Consider the following 20,591-nt stretch of genomic DNA (forward strand, 5'->3'; position numbering starts at 1 on the left):
TGAAACAGAACACTGCCAATTCCTTAGAAGCCTCTCCTCTCCGTAAGAGCACCTCTGTCCCATACTGTCCCTAATTATGTGTTTACCATTCCCTTGCTTTACTTTATAGTTTTACACCTGTGATGTGTCCATCAACAATATTTTGTTTAGTCTGACCTGTTTTTGAGCTTTATGTTGATGGAGTCATACTGCAATTGTCCCATACCTGCTTCATTCCCTCAGTATTGTGTGTTGAGATTCATCCACATCAATGCATGTAACTGCTGTTCACTCATTTTCACTGCTGTGCTGTATTCCATTGCCTGAATACATCACAGTTGGTCTACTCCACTGCTGAAGGGCATTTGAGCTACTTGCAGTTTTTTGTGGGGTAATGTCTCACTGTTTTCCAAAGAGCTTTTCCTATTTACCTTCCCACCAGCAGTTCCCACTGATATATATCATCAACAGTACTTAGTAATATCTGACATATTTGGTCAACATAGTGGATGTGAAATGATACCATTTATAATTTTGTGATTTCAAATTTCATTTGCCTAATGATTAATGAAATTGAGAATTTTTTTCAAGTGTTAAAATACCTGCTAATGTTTTTTGCTCATTTTTAAAATTTTAGACTTGTAGAAATTCTTAATATATTTTGGAAATCAATCCTTTTTCAGTCATTTATTACAAATATCTTCTGCAATTTGGGGCTTGCTTTTTGCTCCCCTTTTCTTGTTTTTGGATGAACCAAAGTTCTCAGTTTTTATGTTGCTGTATTTGTGAATCTTTTCCTTTACAGATTGCCCTTTCTGTGTCATGTTTCAGAAATTATTCTCTACCCTGAAATCCTAAAAGATATCTCCTATATTGTCTTCTAAAAATTTTATTGAGCTGTCTTTCATAGTAAAACAGTTAATCTACCTGGAATTGACTTTAGGGAATGATATACAGTAGGGATCTGATTTTCTCCCACATGGATAATTAATCATCTCAGCATCATTTATTAAGCAGTCTAATCTTTCCCCACTGATCTGCAAAAAGCAAGTTTCCATATATATGGAAGTTTGTGTTTAGTTCTATATTCAGTTCCATTGGTCTATTGATCTCTCCTTAATACAAGATCACATGGTCTTAATAGGTTTTAATAACAAATGATGATATCTGGTAGGACAGGCCCTCTTGCTTTGTTGTTCTTTAGGAATGCTTTGATTATGCCTGGCCTTTGTCAAGAATAGAATTTTAACTGATTTCTTAATTTCTATGGAAAGCCTTATGGAATGTATTAGAATTGTTTTGAATATATAGTTCAACCAGAGTAGAACTGTCATCTTTTTGATATTTCTATCTTTCTATCAGAGAACTTAGCATATTAAAAATTATTTAGGTCTTTAATGTCTTTCTTATGATATTCTATAAATTTAACAATTTTATAATTTTTATCTTATACAACTTTATAAAATTTATTTCTAAATTAAATTTTTTTTCTTGTTCAGGTAAATGGTGTCTTGATTGTTAATGGTGAATACAAATGCAATTTTTTTCTATATTTATTCTGTATTTAGTAACCTTAATAAACTCTTATTGACTTTCTTTTTAGTATTATTATTTCAGAATGTATCTCTAAAATATTAGGATTCTTTAAAAAAGTCAACCACAATAATCTAAAAGCATTGAAAATAATGCCTATTAAGGCATTATCAAGTCAGTGAGTTCAAGTTTTTCCAGTTATCCCATTCTTGTTTTCTTTTCTTTTTTTTGTTTTAGTGATTAGTTGTTTGAATAAAAATCTATCAAGGTTCACACATTACATTTGTTTGATGTACCTCTTAAGTCCCTTAATTGCTATTTTTCCTTCTTATTTTCTCCTTGCAATGTATTTATTAAAGACACTGAGTCATTTCTGCAGTTTGGATTTCGCTGATTGTACCCCTATGTTGTTGATTAATCTCTTTTACATTTTCTATAAATGGTGGTTATATCTAGAAACTTGAAATTCAGGTCTGATTATTTTTTTCTTTTTAGGAATAATACTACATTGATGTTCTGCACTTCTATGATTTGGGGTGGTGGTGGTGGTGAGTAGAAATGGCTACTGATGATCATTGCTAGACACATTATTTCATTACAGCTTTGCAAAATTAAAATATTCTAATGATTTAATTCTTCATTTATTAGGTGGAGTGTTTCTTTTTCTTTCTTTTTTTATTTTTTGTGAGACGGAGTCTCGCTCTGTCGCCCAGGCTGGAGTGCAGTGGCGCGATATCAGCTCACTGCAAGCTCCGCCTCCCGGGTTCACGCCATTCTCCTGCCTCAGCCTCCCGAATAGCTGGGACTACAGGCGCCCATAGGTGGAGTGTTTCTGTAGATAGAAAATTTCATCAACCCTTGCTTACAGTTAAGTACTGTACAGTTTGTACAATAGGTTAAAGTTTTGATTCTTTGCCCATATTATTTGTTTCAAAATAATTATTTCACCAGCATTATCTAAAAGTGACCAACGGGTTATTTTCCCTTCTCCTTATTATAAACTAATTTTCTTATTTATTTTACTAAATGGTAGATTATTTTGGGTTTTCTCTGCAGACAATTATATAATCTAAAAATAATTACAGTTTTTTTTTCCTTTTCAAACCATATAACTTTTATTACTACATCTTGCTGAATTGTCTAGGATCCTCCAGACCAAATGTTGAACAGAAGTCATGACAGTAAGCACCTCTATCTTGTTCCTGATCTTAATGAGAATGCCTTCAGCATTTTACCATTAAATATTTCCTTTATATATTTTGTATACATATTCTATCAGTTATGACAGCTTTCTTCGATTCCTCCTAGTTTTAAAAATTACTAGGTATACGGGAGGCTGAGGCAGGAGAACGGCATGAACCCGGGAGGCGGAGCTTGCAGTGAGATGAGATCGCTCCACCGCACTCCAGCCTGGGCGACAGAGTAAGACTCTGTCTCAAAACAACAACAACAACAACAACAACAACAACAACAAAAACTAGATATAAGTGGGTGTTAAATTCTATCTAGTACCTTCTCTACTCTATTAAAATAATCAAATATTTTTATCCTTTCCTATCTTTATAGCAAAATATATTAGCCAGTTTTCTAATATTAAGCCAATATCAAATTTCTGGAATAGACTCAATTTGGTCAGTTATGCTTTATTTTTCACACTTTCCTAAACTTGGTTTGCTAATATTTTGTCTAAGATTTTTAAATCTATGTTCATGAATGATATGGACATATGATTATTTTTCCTTGTTTGGTATTGTGCTGGTTCAAATGAGTTGGGAAGTATACCCTTTCTCTCTTCTCTGAAAGACTTTCTATACGACATAGATGATTTGTTTTTGAACGTTTTGTAGAACTTGATTCTAATGCTGATTTTGTTTCTTTGGTGGTAGAAGAGTCTTAACTACACATTCACAAATTCAATATCTTGGATGATTATAGGATTACTCAGGTTTCAAAATTTCTTCTTGAGTAGGTTTTAATTGGCACTCAAGAATTGATAAATTTTGTTATCTAAGTTTTAAAATTTATTACTCTAAATTGTTTATAATATTTCTTATTATGTCTTTAATTTTAATAGCAACTACAGCGATGTGACTATTTTAATTCTTAAGATTGTTCATTTGTATATTTTCTCCCATTACTTGAATAATTTTGCCAGAATTTTGTCTATTCTACTTGTATTTTTAAAGAATCAACTTTTGTTAATCCTGTCCATTGTGTGTTTTTTCTTTGATTAATGTCTATTATATTATTTCCTTCCTTCTATTTTACTTGGATTCATTCTGCTCTTCAAACTTTTTGAGTTGAACACTTGGTTCATTAATTTTCAAACTTATTCTTTTCTATTGTGATAATTTAAGGCTACACATTTTCCTCTGAGTACCACTTTAAACTACATTTTGTAATGCTAGTTTTTGATACATAGTATTTTTGCTGTCTTTCAGTTTCAAGTGTTTTCTGATTTTCATTAAGATTTTGCTAAGCATGCCATCTTTCATCTCAGTTCTGCCATCTGGGGATCATGTTTCTTCTGCTTACCGAACATATTTTAAAATTTCATTTAATGAGAGTTTGTTGTTGGTAAATTCAGTTTTAAAAAATCTAAACATGTTTTTACTTTGCTTTGGGTCTTTCATTTTAACAGTTTTTGTTTTGTTTAGAGACAGGGACTCGCTCTGTCGACCAGCCTGGAGTGCAATGGCGTGATCACAGCTCACTGCAACCTCTGCCTGCTGAGCTCAAATGATCCTCTCACCTCAGCCTCCTGAGTAGCTGGGACTACAAGCATGTGCCACCACGCCCAGCTAATTTTTGTATTTTTTGTAGAGAAGAGGTTTTGCTATGTTGCTCAGGCTGCTCTCAAACTCCTGGGCTCAGGTGATCCGCTTGCCTCAGCCTCCCAAAATGCTGGGATTACAGGTGTGTGCCACCGCACCCAGTCCATTTTAACAGTTTTAATGAGATACAATTCACAAGTCATATAATCCAACAATTTAAAATGTACAATTCAACCATTTCTTAGCATATTCACAAAGTTGTGCAATCATTACCACTATCTAATTCCAGAACATTTTCATCACCTCCAAAACAAGCCACAAACCCATTAGAAATCACTCCTTATCTTCCTCCAACTACCCCCAACCCTAGATAACCATGAATCTGCTTTCTGTCTTTATATAATTTGCCTGTTTTGAGCATTTCATACATATGAAATCCTACAATATGTAGCCTTTTGTGACTGTTTTCTTTCACATGTTTTCAAGGTCTATTCCCATTGGAGCATTAATTAGTATTTCATTCCTTTTTATTGCTAAATAGTATCCCTCTGTGGGGATAGATCACATTTTATTTATCCATTCATTGATTGATGTAGATTTGACTTTTTCTACCTTTTGGCTATTATGAATAATGCTGCTATGAACATTCATGTATATATTTCTGTGTGAACATATATTTTTATTTCTCTTGAGTATATACTGAGGAGTGGAATTTGGAATTGCTGGGTCATATGGTAACTCTACATTTCATCTTTTGAGGAACTGCCAGACTATTCTCCCAAGTAGCTGCACCATTTTACATTCCTTTCTACCAGCAATGTATGAGAGTTCTAATGTCTCCACATCCTCATCAACACTAGTTATCTATCTTTTTGATTATAGCCATTCTAGTAGATGTGAAGCAGCATCTCATTGTGGTTTGATTTGCATTTCTTTGATGGCTAAAGATGTTGAGCATTTTTTTATGTGCTTATTGGACATTTGTATAACTTCTCTGGATAAATGTCTATTCATATCCTTTGCCCATTTTGAAATTAGGTTATTTGTCTTTTTATTATGCAATTGTAAGAATTCTTTATATAGCCAAGACCCAAATATTTTATCAGATTTATAATTTGCAAATATTTTCTCCTATTCTGTGGGTTGTCTTTTCACATCCTTGATGGTGTATATTGAAGTGCAAAAGTTTTAAATTTTGATACTATCTAATGAATATACTTTTCCTTTGTTGCTTGAGCTTTTGGTGTCATATGTAAGAAGGTTTTGCACAACTCAAGATCACAATGATTTATTCTTATATTTTTTCCTAAGAGTTTCTCAATTTTACCTTCTACATTTAGGTCTTTGATCAATTTTTAGTTAATTTTTATGTATGTGTAAAGAAAGAGTTTGACTTCATTTTTTGCATATGAATATTCACTTTTCCAAACACCTTTTGTTGAAAGGACCATTTTTCCCTCTTGAATTATCTCAACAGCCTTGTTGAAAATTAACCAACCATAAATATAAGAGTTCATGTTTTTATTTTGGATTATATTCATTTCTATGCCTATCCTTGTGCTAGTACCACCCTATCTTGTTTTTTATAGCCTTGTAGCAAATTTAAAAGTGGGAAGTGTGAGTTCTCCAACTTCGTTCTTTTTAAAGATTGCTTGGCTATTCTATGTCCATCCCTTGAAATTCCATATGAATTTTAGGATCAGACCATCAATTTCGGCAAAGAAGCCAGCTGAGATTTTGAGAGGGATTGCATTTTCTATAGACTGAATTGTGTCCCCACCCCCAGTTCATATGTTGAAGCCCTGACCTCCAACATCATAGTATTTGGAGATGGGCCTTTGTGAGATAATTAGGTTTAGATGAGATCATAAGGGTGGGGCCCTCATGATGAGATTAGTGCTCTTACAGCAGGAGACACTAGAGAGTTTGCTGGCTGTCCCTCTCCCTTTCTTTCTCTGCCATGTGAAGTTGTAGCAAGATGGCAGCCATCTGCAAGCCAGTGCTTCCATCTTAATAACAAGTCTTTTGATTTATGAACAAGGGGCACCTTTCTATTTATTTAGGCCTTCTTTAACATTTTGTAGTTTTCAGAGTACACATTTTGAACTTCTTTTGTTAAATTCATTCCTATGTATTTCTTTTTTTTTTTTTTTTTTGAGGCGGAGTCTTGCTCTGTCGCCCAGGCTGGAGTGCAGTGGCACTATCTCGGCTCACTGCAAGCTCCGCCTCCTGGGTTCACGCCATTCTCCTGCCTCAGCCTCCCGAGTAGCTGGGACTACAGGCGCCTGCCACCACGCCCGGCTAATTTTTTTGTATTTTTAGTAGAGATGGGGTTTCACCGTGTTAGCCAGGATGGTCTCGATCTCCTGACCTCGTGATCCACCCATCTTGGCCTCCCAAAGTGCTGGGATTACAGGCTTGAGCCACCGCGCCCAGCCTCCTATGTATTTCTTTGATGCTATTGCCAATGGAACTGTTTTCTCAATTTTATTTTCAGATTTTTTATTGCTACTGTATAGAAATAGAATTGATTTTGGTATTTGATCTTATATCTTGAAACCTTAATAAACTTATTATTTCTAATAAATTTTTAGTATTCCTTGGGATTTGCTGTACAAGATCATGTCATGTGCAAACAGAGGTAGTTGTACCTCTTCCTTTTTAATCTGGATGCCTTTTATTTCATTTTCTTCCTTAATTAACCTAGCACTAACCTGAAATGCAATGTCAAATAGAATTGGTGAGAGCAGACATCATTGTCTTGTTTTTGATCTTACAGGGAAATGTTATATATAAGTTTTGGTGCCGCAAAAGGAATAGCACTAGAATATAAAATTTTCTTTTTAATTCTCAGCAAGGCAAGTTACTTCTGTAGCAGGGTGCACCCTTACAGATGGAGCAAAGGTGAGGGTGCACTTGTCAAGGGAGGGGAAGGGGTTCTTATCCCTGAGGCACGTGGCCCCTGCTGCTGTGTGGTTCCCCTATTGGCTAGGATTAGACCGCACAGGCTAAACTAATTCCGATTGGCTAATTTAAAGAGAATGACGGGGTGAGTGCATTGGCGGGAGTCACGGCAGAGCAGGTAGCAGGTAATCTGAATGAGCTAGAGTGGAGCATGTGATCAGAATGAGTTAGGGTGGCACAGGTGATCAGAATGAGTCAGGGTGGAGTAGGTAATCGGAATGAGTCAGGGTGGAGTAGGTAATTGAAAAAGGTTGCTTTACAAGGAAGTTAAGTTTAAAAGTAGAAGGCAAAGAATTAAACATACTGACATATTAATTCTTTGAAAAGAAATTTAGAACTCATATCTAACAGAAACATTCAGTCTTTCACCATTAAGTATAATCTTAGTTGTAGGTTTGTCTTTGTTCTAGAAAGATAGTTTTGCTGAATACATAATCTTTCCTTGATAGTTATTTCTTTTAGTACATTAAAGATACTCTTCTGCTGTTTTCTAGTTTCCTTGCTGCTATTGAAACGTCAGCTGTCTGTCCATTTACCATTTATATGCAGATGATTTGTCTTTTCTCTCTGGCTGCTTTTAAGATTGGCTCTTTGATGATCTGAGGTTTTACTCTGGTATGTGTAGGTGGATTTCTTTTAATTTTTCCTGCAGGAATGTATTAGGTTTTCTGGATTCAAGGATATGTGTCTTTCAACAGCTCTAGAAAATTCATAGCTGTTGTCTCTTCAAAGATTGTCCTCCCACTCTTGTTCTCTATTATGTATCCCCAGAACTCTGATTAGAAATACATGTCAGGACCTCTCACTATATTCTCCACATATTAGCTTCTTTTTTTTTTTTTTTATTACCACCTTCTCATATTTTTGATCTATTATCTGTATAACATTTTTTGGATGAAATCTTCTGGTTTATTAGTTCTTTCTTTAGCAACATCTAATCTGCTATTTAATTTATACATTGAATTTTTAATTTCAAAGATTATATGTTTCTGTTTTTAGAAGTTTTATTTGTTTCCTTTTCAAATCTTCTGTACTATTTCTTATAATGTACTGTTGGGTTTTTTGCTCATATTTTCTAGCTTGTTTAAATGTATCAATATAGTTATTATGGAATAACAGAAAATTTCAATATACAAAGCCATTGAGGTTCTGATTCTGTTCGCCATTGTTTCTGCTGGCTCTCACTCCATTATAATTTGTAAGTTTTTGACTGACTGTGAGTTATCCATTTTCATAATCACGCTATGTGTGGAAAGTCTTTGAGGCCTGGAATAAAGTTGAGTTCCTCCAAAGAGGAGTATCATTTGCTTTTGCCATTTGCCAGGCGGGAGACTGCTGTAACTTAGATTTTCTGCTTGACTCTATTGTATATTTTATATATTGTTATAATTTTTATTATAAATGTACATGAATAAAGGGTGGATTATGGACAGATATTTTCATAAACAATTTTTCATAATTTTTTTTTTTTTTTTTAGACGGAGTCTCACTCTGTCACCAGCCTGGAGTGCAGTGGCGCGATCTTGACTCACTGCAACCTCCACCTCCTGGGTTCAAGCGATTCTCCTGTCTCAGCCTCCTGAGTAGCTGGGACTACAGGTGCCTGCTACCACACACAGCACATTTTTGTATTCTTAGTAGAGACGGGGTTTCACCATGTTGGCCAGGCTGGTCTTAAACTCCTGACCTCATGACCCTCCTGCCTTGGCCTCCCAAAGTGCTGGGATTACAGGAGTGAGCCACTGTTTTATTCCCCTCTACCCAGTGCCAAAGTTGGAACAGGCAAGTTTCCTTGCTCTCTCCCTCTCCAGAGCCAGTTTATTTCTTATCCTTCATACACCGAGAACATTTTTTTCAGGGGGAAACAGCTGTATACATAGGTCTCCTATTGGATTCCCACTTTGACTAGATGCTAAGCTTTACCTCCTGTTCTCCATGATCCATTTAGACAACAGAGTAAAAGCTCAAGGTCTCCAAGGTTTAAGATAAACTATCAGGATGAAATAAGGCATTGGGAGTCACAGCAGGGTTTCTGTTTCCATTTTTAACCTTTGTAGATTCCTTCCTTTCATGTCAGCACAGCAGTGCATGTTAAAATAGTTGTAAAAGAAATTCATAAAAATTTTAGATTCTTTAGATGAGAAAACTGTCTAATAGGGTACTTAATTGTCATGTTGATTACTGTTGGAAATAAAAATCCTCTCATTTGTTTTACCTTTAAGCAAATGGACATTGAAAATATTCAGAAAAATATTGGTCTATTTTTTCCCCCCTTAAAATCTACTTTGAAAGAGATTCCACAAACTCTGTGTGGTAAATGTGAAAATGGTCAAATTATTCCTTTGTGCATTAACACCCTTGAAATCTGATGCTGCAGATCCCCCTACAAAAGGCAAAGTTTATTTCTCCGTGACCTTGAATCTGGGTTGGCCATTTGGCTTGTTTTGGCCAACAGCAGGACATTAAGCTGAGGTTTGAAAAGGTCTTACCTATGAAAGCTTGTTCTCTCTTTGTACTTGGAGCTCTGAGACTACCATATGAACAAGCCGAAGCCAGCCCACTGGAGGATGAGAAGTTATGTGGAGACACCCGGGTTAGCAGCTTGCCAACCACTGCCAGCAGACCCACCCGCTGACTGCATATCATGATGATAAGGCCAGTACAGATAAGCAGAGCTAGAAACTGGGAAACGCTGCCCAGCCAACCCAGAGAATCATGAGCTAAATAAATGATTGGTTTAAGCTATTAAGCTTTTGCTTAAGTAAAAGGTAACTGATACATTCTCTTAAGAATATAATCACATAACTATACCCTTAACCACTTCGGAACAATTTCCTTGCCTTTACCCTTTGTCCTACCTCAATTTCAGAGGTTGTAAAAATAATTACTCACCAAGATATTCTTGCAATTCAACTTATACTAAAGGGGTTTGCCAATACTCAATATAAAATTGAAATCACACCAGTTAAAATGTATCCCGTATATGCCTCTATAAACAAATTAGGAAATATGAATATGTAATTTGTTTGCTCAGTGCAGAGTCTAGTTAGATCATGAAGAAAGCAGTTCAGGATTTTCACAATGGCAGGGGAAGTCACTCTCAGGTGCATGAGACTGAGGCAGTTACTGATATAAAAAGAACCGGGGGTTTCAACTGACATTAAATTCAATATAAGCTGGTGGTGTGAAGTGGCTCCTCAGGAAGTCAGTTCAATCTCAGTTACATCAACGGAAATGTAGTCCTTTGTATTTGCCAGACCTCGAAAACTGTGATCTGTTCTGAGTATCATACTTTAAGAACGACAGCGACACACTAGAATGGATCAAAGAGGAAGACTCCAGGACGATGACACTGTTGGAATCATTTAAGATGAGACACAATTTAAGGACCTGTGAAATAGTTTGACATGGGGAAGACCTGGATACGAGTATCTGAAGAACAGTCAAAGGGAAAAGCAAATACAAAGTATTCTTCAGACTTTATGAGGACAAATCTAAGATCAACAATAAAGTAACAAATTTTGGGTCAAACATTTACTAAACCCACAGGGCAATCCAACATTAGAATGGCCGCTCTTTGGAGCAGGGAAGCCCGAACGAAGAGGTCAAGATGCGAGGCTGGAGAGATGTTTGTAGGGACATTGTGGAAGGGCGTGTTGCCCCCAGGCCAGAGGGTTCTCTGTGCTCTTTCAGCTGAGTCCCTTTTCCTGCTGCTAATTATCTATCTTCTTTAGGAACTCTTAGCTTGGTTGAGTCTAGGATTATATAAATTAGCCTCGTGTAAGCTGTAACAATGAAAGGTGACCTAACAGCGATGTGCTCCCAAATTACAATCCTTACCAAGGTCAAGATGTCTCTTTTCCCTTGTTAAACGTAACCTTTGAAGATTGCCACACTGTTAAAGAATAGGTACTCATCTCAAAAAAAAAAAAAAACAAAACAAAACAAAAACTATCTTGAATTTTATCCAAGATAGTTTGCACTTTCATTTGCTCTCACATTGATTTATAGGCACAAACCAGGAGTCTCTTCCGATGAGTAAGTTAAGTTTGCAGGATAGTCTTTTTCCTTCTGGGTCAGCACCTGCCCCTCCAAGGTTACCAGGATCCTTGTCTCCCTCATGTACCAACACACTGCCCTCATTCTAAGGGAGAATCTCATAAGAAGAGGCTCAGGGAAAGTCTCTTTAGGTCTTTGTAGATGTTCCAGTTGCCTATGTTTGTCCTTTCTGCCCCTGAGGCATGACCTGGTGGTGCAAGAATGGTCAGGAATCTAAGAAGAGGGTGGGGGAGCTTGGCCTCCTACCTTGACAGGTGAAGCATCTGATGTGGAAGTGGTTGTTGTGCACGCGGACCACTTCCCCTTTGCAGGTGTCTCCACAGCGGTAGCACTGGATGACATTGGAGCTGCCCCGTGGATTATAAGGATTCTGCTGATAAGGAACTGTAAGAGAAACAAAGAGATCACTATCCAGAGGCCCTGATTCTTTACAAAGTCTGCTGCAAGACATTATCATAACTGTAGCTAGAAGAAAAAGCTGAAGGGGAAGAAATGATGTGCAAAGTATCTTCAATTCATCATCAGGATGACTGCCAAGCTAAGGTAGCACTGAGTGGTATGAGACATGTCCACAGACCTCCTTAAGCAAGCAAGGACTTTTGAGCGAGCATAGCCTTTCCTTGCAAGAACACAAGCCAAATCCCTGAATGAAGACAAATAAGAGGACATAGAGTATTTCAAGGTAAATTATCAGTAAATTATCAGTAAATTAAAGCTTTGAGTAAGCTTTAAATTAAAATTAGGCCCCAAACTTGTCCAAGGGAATTTGGGACTTGCAATTGACTCAGAAGTTTCAAAGAAGTGGGTGACTGACCCTGCCTCCAAATAGCTTTTGAGTTAAGCAAGTTACAGCCCCTCTCTGGGCCTAAATTTTCATGTCTATCAAATGAGGGTGGTCGAAGGTAGCACAGACTTTTATAAGGAAGGCATGAAGGGAACGGGAGGCACTCTGGCTGGAGGGAGGCTAACAAGGGAACCCATCTCAAAGCTGCCTTTGAACAGCAGTTTCCATAAGACTGGGAAAATGTTACATGAATATAATTAAGAAAAAAATACTGGTGGAGATTATGAAAGAGTTGAAGTCACTGGGAGCTGTAGTTGAGTGGCCAGCATTTGATGATGCTTAAGAGTTCTACTAGCTTATTGGGCCTATTATTCTCTTGCTAAGACCATCTCCGATTTTAGTATATGTGCTGCCAAAGCGAGAATGCTAAGACCATTTCATGGCTACTTTTCTAGATATCCTTTTCTGAGATACACTTGGCTTGGCCATTCTAAAATCTAGTCATCTGATATTTCATTAGGCACCTGCCTAGAGCACAAAATCTCATGGTTGGAAGGAATGTTGGTAACTGTCTGGTTTGATCTCATTATGCATAAGCTGTTGAGGTAACTTTGCCACTGAGAAACCTACTCTTCTCTCTTACAGAAAACCCCTGTGGCACTGGGGAGAGAATTCCTTATTTCTTCAATTCTCACTCAAAGTTGAAGGACTAGTCCAAAAACTTCTGCTCATACCTTATTAGGAGAAGGCTCACTCTTGTCCTGGTTATAAAGATAACCACCTGATTGAGGGGGAATTGGTACCTATCATTTATGTATGTAGACTTCCTGGATAAACTCTGAATAAGATTATCATAAATCAATCTGGACTCACAGCAACCTTGAACTACAAAGGAATTTAGAGCTCACCTACTTTGAGGATTCTTGACCCTGTGTGGTAGTTATGCCTGTTCACTGGAAATTTGAAGCTTTTCTTCTAGGCACATGGAGGATTGCACATGGTGACTTGCTTGGCAGTGAAATGTGAATTGAAATTGTGCATGTTCCTTCCAATTGGAAGCCTTAGGAGCCAGTATGTGATCTGCTATATTGCCTTTTCCCTTACCCAGCAATGAATGTTACCCCAGATGGTGTGCAGGATGCATCAGCTTGGATCCAGATTGAGAAGTCATGGAACAGAACTCCAAACTAACCCATCATAAACCTCTATCGTGAGCAAGAAGAAATCTGTGTTGTCAGTGCCTCTGAGACTGCAGCATAACCTCGGTCTGACACTTCTCTTTAATTAAATTTAGTGTTATGTACATTATCTTGTAGCTCTGTTCATATTCTCAAAGAGGTCTATGATCTCCAAAACTGATCTCATCTGCCCTCCTCATTTTAAAGAGGAATAGGAAATCAGGACTTCTGATCATCTCCCATTTTCAGGTATCCTGAATCACAAGCATGCTATAGGGCAAAGAGCTGGTTGCTTAGCACTGAAACTGTGGCTTCTGACAACTTTGCTAACTGGGGTGGAAGAATAATATACTTCTCACAATCTTTCTTTCATGGAGTTTATGCACATTATTCATCTATTTTTCTCTGTCTTAAATTTAAGACAAAAATCAAATGAATCAGCTAGTTAACTAAATCATTAATTCACTCATTAAATGGGTCAATACATGCAAAATATTTCAAAAACTGCATTAAGTGCTCCACAAATGTTCACTGGTATCACGGCCATCACATCCCCCCTACAGCTCTAAGCAGTCCTTCCTCACCCCCTAGAATGTTCATAAACATTCTCTTTAATCTTATTTTATTTTCTTTTTCTGATTCTTACTCAATGTTCCCCGGAAAATATTTCACTCTCTCTTCTGCCCTGAATTTGTGAGAAAAATATAGATTCTGTTTATATGAGCAGTGTGGTGATCTACCATTGCCAAGGGAAACAAAGCTGTGAGTCTGAAAATAAAATAAGAACGAATAGTACAATCATCACTATTAATGCTGAGAGCTCTTAGAAGTCTACAACAGTCCCTCCAGGATCGCTGCACAAACTTTCATCTACCTCCTCTAATTCAACCTGTCCTATTGTTCAAGAGTCAACTTCTAAGATCAATTTGATTTTTTCTAATTGGATTTGATTTTCTGGGAAAGTGGATTTGTGAGCATGGTCTTCCATCAAAACTCAGTCTTTGAACCACCCGGATAAAAAAGCGTAAAATCAGAGCGAGGGGAATGGATTGGGAAAATAAAATTTTCTGGGACTGAAGTAGTGATGGGACCCCAGCCCTAACCCTGCTACATCCCCTCAAGAGAAGGATGCTGCTTTGCTGATGCTGCATGTGGCCAGAGCTCTAGAAATGTCTGATGTTTGTAAATAGTCCCATAAGCAAAAATTCATACATTGTTGGTGTGAGTTCTTCCAGATTGCTGATGTAAGCTGTGATTATAAAAGAACAATGGTATAACAAGATTTGAGCTCACAGGTGTGGCAAGACCTTTCCTCATGCAGACTGGAAGTAGGAACTCTGGGTGTCAAGGGAAGCTAGGCTGGGATATGCCACATCTCTGCTCCTGCCCTGTAAGCCAACTCATTTCCAGTAAGATTTTATATTCTTGGCTAATTAAATCAGAAACTTAATCTAACGTTGTTCTGTGTGTGTGTGTACATGTGTATTGGGGGTGTGTGTATACTTCTTCCTACCAATCTATAACTGCCCTGAAACATTAAAGTTTGTTGATTTTCTGCCGGTTATCATTTCCACTAATTTTTATTTCAGAAAATAAAAAGTTTAAGTCACATGATTTATAACATTTTTCTTATGGGTGAATGTCTTTTGAATTCCAAATTTGCTTACACATGAATATTCGAACTACCTTTTATGTTAGAAACTGCCTACCCTTGAGAACAACATTTGAGACTAGTCAGAAGCCTCAAAGGACATTAGCTCTGCTCATTAGTGAGATAATCCATGAAGCTGCCACGTTTCATGAAGCTGCCACGTTTAGACCTTATGGATTACGTGATCAATTTCTGAAATGCATGCAGAGAACCTCTGGCTTCTTTTTACATTACTGGCCAATAAAGTGTGCCCAAGACAGACATTCCCAGTTATTAGCCCTTAGTGTCATCCACTAGAACATTCTGAGATGATAGACATGTTACAGAGATCTAAGTTGTCTAACATAATAGTCACAGGTGACCACTGGGTGCTTGAAATGTAACTAGTGTGACTGAGGAACTTAATTTTAAATTAAATATAATTTTAATTAAAATAAATCTACGTTTACATAGTCACAAGTGATTAGTGGCTACCATAATGACAGTGCAGCCTGATAGTTAAAAACAACAATGACAAAAAAAGACAACAAAAACCACAAAACACCAGGCAGAGGGAAAAGAAATGAAACTTGGTTGAATCCTGGAAATATAAAAATAACATGTACAAATTAATTTAGGAATATCACCTCACACTAAGATGATTCGTTTTTATCCCTAAAGAGTTCTAAAGTTGTACTTAAACAATTTGCAATTGGAACCACCCATCCTGAATTTGACCTGGAAACAAAAGAACATGAGCAGTGAAATAAATGCTAATTTTTAAAGAAAGCACACACTTTCAGGCACTGAAAGACTGAACAATCCTAATCTTTCCAAGAATAAAAGCAAGTAAATCAGTTGCCAATGGCTGTCGGTATAATTTTTTAAGACAAAACAAAAAACAAAAAACAACTTATCAATGCCTCTGAGATTAAAAATTAGGGATCTGAAACATTAAGCCCTCTTTTATATGCATACCAAATCTTTAGAGTTCTATGAAAAAGTACATCTTAATTCCACAACTAAATTTGTAAGTAAAGCTCTTCCCAAATTTTAGAGATAATTTCAAGTTGTTGGAGCAAAACAACATATTGGAAGGGGAAGTGTGACTGACCTCCAGGTAAATGAAAGGAGCATGGGAGTTGAACATAACAGTAAACAAATTCAGCATCCAGTTTCTCCACCTGACTTTTCCTCCCTCTCTCATCTGTTGTTCTTTGTCTCTGTGTGGCTGGAGTAACCTGGGTTCCAACTTCCTCTCTGCTGTTACCTACTGTTCTATTTTTGGGCACATCATGTAACTTCTTTGACCCCAATTCCCTCTATAGAAGAGGTTGAACAAAATGATCCATACAGGTCCCTCCAATTACATGATTCTGCCTTGTGTGTCCTCTTCTGTGATTCTTTCTCTCCCTCCACACTCTCTCCTCTCCAGTAACTGGTCTCACTTTTAAACGAGACTTTGCTTTAAGTTATCAGATTTATTAGTCTCTTTTAAAAACAGCTAACAACACGATTCCTCTCCTATAAGCAATGTGACCTAAGTTATGTTCTTTCACTGATGTGCTGCCTGCACAGTTTTTTCCTCTGCTGAGAGTAGCTTGACCTTGTAGATAAAAATGTTCCCACATTTTAATAGAGTGTCTTTAAAGTAGTCTTTAAAAGGTAGGAGCACCAATGCTATGCTGGTGTATAATTAAAAGAGTGGCAAAACTGACTTGGAGACAGCGTAACAACTGTGAATAATTGGCTGGAAGTGTAATATAAACAGTGGAACTTCTGGTTGAAAGGTGAAACATCAAGCAGAGAATCCAATGGTTCAGCAATGAGCACACAGCAGCCCAGGGCCCAGGGGATGCCACACCTAAGCATGCAGGGTGCAGCCGCTTTCACACCTTGGCTTCTCAATTACAGTCCAAAACTGAGTGTTCACAGGCATCCGCTAAATACCAAACAAGACCCAAGTGTGGGTCCAGGCATTTTGCAGGTAGAAAGCAGCTGCCTGAAACATCAAGGTGGGGCCTGTATATGAGAGGATCTGGTACTTCACAGCAGGGGCCTCCGGTTTGATTTCAGAGTTGAGCCAGGGCCCAGGCGCCGATCCTGTTTCCTACAGTGAGACCACAGAGTCATGGGATCGTTACACTGAAAGGGGCGAGAAGCACACGACACAGCGGGTAAGGAATGGATGCTGGAGTCACTGGGCTTGGATTCGAGCCCTGCCACTTGCTGGTTGTGTGATCTTGAGCAATTTACATAAACCCCGCCTCAGTTTCCTTATCTTTAGTGTAAGAATAACTGAAGTAATTTGTGAGTATTAAATTACTTAAATTATATAAAAGTGCTTAGTGCATTGCTTGGCCTCAATAAGCAATAATTAATATTAAAGGATCTCTGAATCCATGTCTCCTTACCCCCAATCCAGTGCAGGGATTCTTTCTAAATCACCCCTATCAGCTACCCACGGAGCTTTGCTCAAATATTTCTCAGATTCATTTTCTGACAAGTCCAGCAAAGGTTTGCTGGTTTTTCCTTTTTGCTGACTGCCAAGAAAAGAACCCGTTGGCTGCAGACCATTCACCACTATAAGCAACCTCTTCGTTCTCCCCCTCTCTCCAGAGGTCTCTTTGCCTATGGGTTTGTGTGGCTGCAGAGGTAGGTGGCTGGCATGCTTTTGATACATTCTGCAGAGAAATGTGTGAACTGGGTGTTTCCCTGTGCGAGGAAGAGGGGTTATGATCTATGTTATCCTAGGGCGTTGTATTTTGGGCACATCTGCTGTTTCCAGGGGAGGCATCAGTGTGTTTGTTGTGTGTGCTTACTTAGAATAAATGAGTGATTTGTTTTCTGAAAACTCTGACAGGGAGATTACAAGAACTGCTTCTGGTAACCCCAAGGGCCATGCAGGTGTCACCTCATTGTGGCATTAATCTGCATTCATGGTATGAATACCTGGGAGTAGGCTTTAGAGCAGAAAGGGCCTGGGAGGCTATTCGTATACATGAGATTGTGAGCTCCCTGAGGGCAGGGACCATAGCTTTCCGGTTCACCATTACACCTCAATGCCAGGCACAAAGTGAGCCAGGCCCATCTCGTTGTGTCATTGTTTCATTCATACTTGCAGAACAAAGAAAAGGATGGCTGAACTGGTCCAGTGGTTTCACTTAACAGATGAGAAAGCTGAGACCCAGAGGACAAGACAGAAGAGGACAAGAAAAACTCACACAGCAACTGATGCTAGCCTCAGTGCATGGAGGTATCTGTTCTTGGACCACAAAATGAGAGAGGCCAGAGAGGGTGAGGTGAGGAGAGTTCACAAGAGGCTAAATTATCCTAAGTCTGGAGGTCATGCTGACATGTAGGGTTAGAGTTAGTGGGCTGGGGGTGCATGTTCCAAGATGCAGAAGCACAACTTGGGGGGGGTTTCGAAGTGAAGCCATTCATGAAGTAATAGGAGTAGTTAACGCATAAGGAAAGGTCTTGAAAGATAATAGATAATATTTAGAGGGTGGGTCCTCTATGTCAGGCAGTGTCCTCAGCCACTTACATATGTTATCTCATTGAGCCCTCATAACTCAAGAGGGGATACTATTATCCTCATTTTACAGGAGAATGAAACTCAGAGACCTGAGGCCCTTTGTCCAAGGTCACACAGTTAGTAAATGGCAGAGGCAGAATCTGAACTCAGTCTGACTTTCAAACCCAGGCTCTTACCACTAAGCTCAACTGCCTGCAATGCAAGAGTGCCAATGGAATGGCTACCTGTGGGGAGGAAGTGGGAAGCGGGGGTAAAGGGGTATCTGACTTTTCCCTAATAGTAGTCATCCATTACCCAGTTGTTTTAAAAAATAGTTTAAGAAGATGTAAAACTAATGATTGGAGGTGACTAGAGTACAGGCCAGGAAATAGGAAGAGCGATTCAGCATCCCTGGCAGGTGATGAAGAAGCAGTGATTGCTGCTCCAGGGCCAGGGATGTCAGCTTTGGGCAGCATCCCTGGCATGGGCAGGTAAAGCCTGACAGGTGTGTGTGCTGGGCCCCCGAGAGATGCAGGCGCTTCAGGTGTTGGCAGCTGCAGCAGGGCGGAAGTCGGAGTCCTCTGGGAACCCCTGGGTCCTTTCACAGATGGCTCCGGCCTGGCTGCAGTTTCCCATGTCAGCGGGTCAGTAACACAGCCTGTCTTCCCAGGAGCATGTTGTAAAACCTTTGCTGCAACAGAAACTCCTCCGCAGCTTCCCTCTGCCAGGCTCATCGGCATGCTCCATGGTCATGGCGTGTTGCTGGCAACACGGCTCGCGCCGCCTTCTTCAGAAACGTGTTGTCGGGACATGTGTCAGAACGGCATGCTCTTGGCCAGCCAGACTGCTCTTGTCTGACAGCCAGCTGCCACACGGCAGCTCCAGCAGAAAGGGTTTGGGTCAGATAGACCCAAAGGGGCCTTCACTGCAGCGAGCTTCACAAGCAAGGAGGACTAAATGGCAGCCCATAACATCAGAGAGTTCTTTATTTCTTGTATTTCAACCAGTTCCTATTTCAAGATAAGTGAAAATGAAGTTTCAGCTGCCGGGTTGCTGCCCCTCCCTCCTCTCCTCTTTCCTCCTCTGCTGTTGACTGTGCCTGTGTCTGCGGGCTCAGCACAGGGCCCCTTTCAAAGTAGTCAAGTAGATCTGTGTTCTCATTTCTTTCCCCAAGATTCTCCTCCCTACCCTTGGGCCGGGGAACCGTTCTTATTAGCTGGGCGTAAAGGAGCCCTTTCTGCCCTCTCTAACTTACGCTTTCTCTAGAATATTTAGCTTTGTCATAAATCCTTCTGTTCTTCTAAAGGGACAGGCTTTTAAAATTCAAAAGCTAGGAAGCCACCCCTTTTGTCCCTGTTTTCTGCTGCCCATCCCAGCCCGAGGCCTTGCTCACTGAATAGAGGGAAAGGCACAAGAGTGGTGGGTAAAGGAAATCCTAGTTAATATTTCAAAAATACCATCCGGCTACACTTGGTCATGGGTTTTACGAGCATGATATACACAGTGGTATAAAAAGTAGCTGAGGTATAAAGAAGATTTGATAGAGAAGGGGAAATACCCCTAGGGTGTCTACCAGTCTGGGCATTTTTTCCACTTTGGAGTGGGCTTCTGCCAATCACCACATACTCTCTTGTCACTGCTGAGTCAGTTCTTTGTGATCTTTACAAAGCCCCCAGTCAGGAACACAAAGGAGCCGGTAAAAATAGCTAAAACAACTAACATTAATAGAGCAATCACTATGTGCCAGGCATTGTGCTATGTGCTTCCCAAGCATCCTCTCATTTAATGCTCACAACTTCATGAGACAGATACCGTATGATCCCCATTTTATGTATGAACATGTGAAGCACAGAGAGGATAAGTAATTAGCCTGAAGTTACACCACATGTAGGTTTTAGAGTGAGGGTTCAGACAGGCATCAGCAATTCTAGAAGGGGCTCAATTTCTTCTCATCTCCTTTCTCTCCAGTGGGTGTTCCATCAGGTCCTCCTTCTGCCCAGTGTATCCTGAAGGAGAGAGGAGGGACTGCCTCGACCCCAGCAGGGAGAATGGGGTTGCCTTGCACTGGAGGCCTGTGGTGCTCTTTCCAGCATCTCTCCAGCTTATCTGAAAAATACTATTTGGGTTTCGTCTGGGGCCCTGGAAACTATGTTGGAAATAGAGGAACTTTAGG

General features: G+C 39.1%; 1 protein-coding gene across 2 annotated transcripts in view; it reads right to left on the bottom strand.

Moving 5' to 3' along the window:
• The window catches only part of ABLIM3 (actin binding LIM protein family member 3), a 117,324-nt gene that overhangs the window by 62,871 nt on the left and 33,862 nt on the right, over positions 1 to 20,591 (bottom strand). For both annotated transcript variants that reach the window (XM_008014924.3, XM_038006196.2), the window contains exon 3: positions 11,556 to 11,693. In XM_008014924.3, the coding sequence (XP_008013115.1) occupies positions 11,556 to 11,693 (138 nt within the window). The remainder of the gene's footprint in view (positions 1 to 11,555; positions 11,694 to 20,591) is intronic.

This window comes from Chlorocebus sabaeus, chromosome 23 (genome assembly GCF_047675955.1).
Source record: "Chlorocebus sabaeus isolate Y175 chromosome 23, mChlSab1.0.hap1, whole genome shotgun sequence".
Lineage (NCBI taxonomy): Eukaryota > Metazoa > Chordata > Mammalia > Primates > Cercopithecidae > Chlorocebus > Chlorocebus sabaeus.